Source organism: Euwallacea similis, chromosome 4, assembly GCF_039881205.1.
Source record: "Euwallacea similis isolate ESF13 chromosome 4, ESF131.1, whole genome shotgun sequence".
In the NCBI taxonomy this organism is placed as follows: Eukaryota; Metazoa; Arthropoda; class Insecta; order Coleoptera; family Curculionidae; genus Euwallacea; species Euwallacea similis.
In genome coordinates this window covers 264,862-267,939 of record NC_089612.1, presented here as the reverse complement: position 1 = coordinate 267,939, position 3,078 = coordinate 264,862, and the positions used below count along the sequence as shown (strand labels likewise).

The 3,078-nt window shown below is 35.5% G+C and overlaps 1 protein-coding gene across 1 annotated transcript; it reads right to left on the bottom strand.

The window, feature by feature from the left end:
• Window positions 1-438: 438 nt before the first annotated feature.
• LOC136408740 (UDP-glucosyltransferase 2-like) lies at window positions 439-2,146 on the bottom strand. Its single transcript, XM_066389882.1, has 3 exons — window positions 1,886-2,146; window positions 992-1,825; window positions 439-938 (listed from the first exon to the last, which is right to left on the bottom strand). Exons 1-3 carry the CDS (start codon window positions 2,139-2,141, stop codon window positions 439-441), a joined length of 1,590 nt encoding a protein of 529 aa, XP_066245979.1. The 5' UTR covers window positions 2,142-2,146.
• Window positions 2,147-3,078: the final 932 nt, after the last annotated feature.

The following is a 3,078-nucleotide window of genomic DNA, read 5'->3' as shown; positions in this document are numbered from 1 at the left end:
ATGTTTTTCACAATTCAATCTGAGACAGATGTTATTTGAGGAAACGCCATTTCTGATACTTCTTTTATCTACGGTTTCCGACAGTTTTATTGGATTAAGCTTCCAATTTCATAGATTTCCTCAGAGTCAGGGTTGGTCATGTTTTTTTCTTTTTGACCTAAACTTTAGTTTACTCCTGAAGTCGACCTAAGATCATAAAATTAGCCATTAAGTCAAACAATACAATCAATCATAATATCTTAATTGATATCTTAAATCTAATTGGAGATATCTGTCAAGATTATTCAACCTTTACTTGTAAAACCAGAACACCCAATTTGTTTTCCTTCAGGGTACACAATTTCCGGTTCAAAACAATAAATATCAAAAGTCACATCTGAACGATTTGTTTTTGAAGACAACATTTAAAAGAGAAACAAAAAATATTCTACTTCTACATTAATTTTGTTTAATCTTAAGTTTAGATCTTCTTCGACACAATCTTTTGACACAAACACAGATACTTATCAGTGAAAGTATTAAGATACTAATCAAACACAAAATTACGTCTAACATATAGAACTTATAAAAGGGCAAAGTGGCACCTAAAACTTTCAAATGAGCAGCACCATTGGTCCGAATAACATACTCTATCCAATAAATTGCCTCATCTAAAGGCTCAACTGGCCTATCCCTAAACAATTGAGACTGAATTCTTGCAGCCTCGCGATACTTGGGATTATCTAACATTTCTTTAGCTAAAGCATACAAAACCTTTTCTGAAAAATTATTGCTATTATAGGGCAACGTCAGTGCATAACCATTATCCTGAGCCTGAAGAGCGCTTTTGTAGTTTTCAGGAAATATCGGGATCATTAGTGAAGGCACTCCAAAATGGGCGATCTCCAGGAGACTGTTGTAGCCTCCATTACTTATGAAGAGCTTCAAGTTTGGATGATCTAGAACAAACAGCATTTGAGACGCACTCAACAACTGAACTTTCGTAAAATACCTAAAACGTCCCTTTGAGGGACCCATCTCTTCAACATCACTTTCGGAGAGCTATCAATTAACTCCTCTCCATCATACTTCCACAAAACCCTCAAGTTCAACCTTTTGAAGACATTCATAAACACTTGCTTTTTCCATTCTGGAATGTTCCTCGTCCTCACGTTAAGACCCAAACTGAAGTAAACAGCCCCACTTTTAGCCCCATCCAAAAAGTCTTGTAGGTCCTCAGGTAGTTGCTCTGGGGGATCAATGTGAAACCCCGCAATTTCCATCGCATTCGGCACAAGGGGGGTTGCTTGGCGTATTGAGGGGTGCGAATTTAGGAGCACCAATGAAATTTTGCCTTGGAGAGTTGTTACATCTGGAGGGTTATTTTTGAAGCGTTTCTTGTAAGCTGTGCGGATGAGTTCATTGTGGAGAGGAATTAAATAGATAGAATTGAAAACTGAATCAAAAAGATAATTTAAGAAGTTGTATGTTCTTTCAAGGAAAGAGAGTGCAGTGTATGAATTGGCTGTGTTGAGAAATGGATGTCTTATATACGAGGATGGCAAAGGATTGCCTGCAATTGAATTCACATAAGGATCTGTTAATCCAAAATTGGAGAAGGCGATTATTGGGCAATTGAATATTTTTGAAAATATCAAAAGAGACTCGCTCCAATAGTAATCTATTATAATAGCATCAAATTTCTTGTTATTGCTCTTAATGAACCCCCTCACATTTCTATGCCAAAGCGTCTTATTATAAATCTCCAAGATACTATTCAAATAACTTTGGTTGTCAAACCAGCTTTCCACCTGAAAAGCTTCGTAATTGACTTCTTTCAGTTGCCCTAAAACACATCACAAAAAATATACGTATGCACAAATCAAATACCAAGTGTAATACTCACTGTCTAACTTATCAGCAAATCCGCTTAATATCACATCACGTACTGACCCATTCCTTATTCCTAAATCAAATTCATGAGCACTGATGGAGGTAATGAGATGCCCTTGATCAGCTAACCCTTTGAGTAGCCGCTGATACAGGTAATTATCGCTTCTATCAGGCAAGGGAAATACTGCCAAGATGTTTGCACATTCACTATAATGATGCAAATTTAGTATCGTTATTAACAGAAATAGGATAGTTATGCCTAGATTCATTTTTGATAATGGTGACTCGGTAATGAAAGTAAATTTTAGAGTAAATAAGTAGCAGGTATTTGGTTCATGATAAGGAATCGATTTTGTTTGATTAGAAACCCCGAGTTTGCTTAGTGTTTGCCTAAAAGTTAACAGGGAATTAAAAATCGATTACAGAATTTTATATGGTCGAAATGGAATTAGTTGCAATGTTTAAATAATTCTAAGTGGAGAAAAATTATTAATGTGTTTTTCAAAGTTGTTTAAGAAGATTCCTTTTCTGGAATGCAAATTTGGTTTCCGTACTAAAGGCTAATGATTTGGCTTGTTCCCCAGAACGGTCAAGAATTTTTTAAATGTATAGTGAGGCAGTAAGTTTTGCCATAATACATATTTAGATTTCTTTTGGTCTCTCTTTTTCCGTATTGAAATTCCGCTTTTTAGGGCTGCTGGAATCACCTCACATGAGTGACCCCAACTCACCAAAGATTTTGTCCCAAAAACCCACCATAGAAGTAACCTCTGAAATATTGAATAATGTGCATTTTTTCATCATTTTGCTGACAATTTTCATTATTGTTCTAACAAGACTCACCACACCAATATAGGCAAAACGCCTCCCGCTTCACATTTTCAGGTCGAATACCGGTTTTCATGTACCCTTTTCTTGCTTACGTTTCTTGACTTTTATGTCGATATTAAATATTACAGAAATTTAATCAATTTTTCTCTTTGAATGATTCACGAAGAACCAAATTATGCACTAAAACTTTTTGCAACTTATCCCTTTTTTGGACTCCTGGTACTTTGTCGAATCATGTGTCTGAAAATCTGAAATCTATACTACCATTTCCATGTCTGATTTCTTGAATAATTGCACGTAAATTCGAAATTACTCAAAATCCCCGTGAAATTGTGCATAATCCAATTTACTGCTACACATAAAACTCTATGCCAG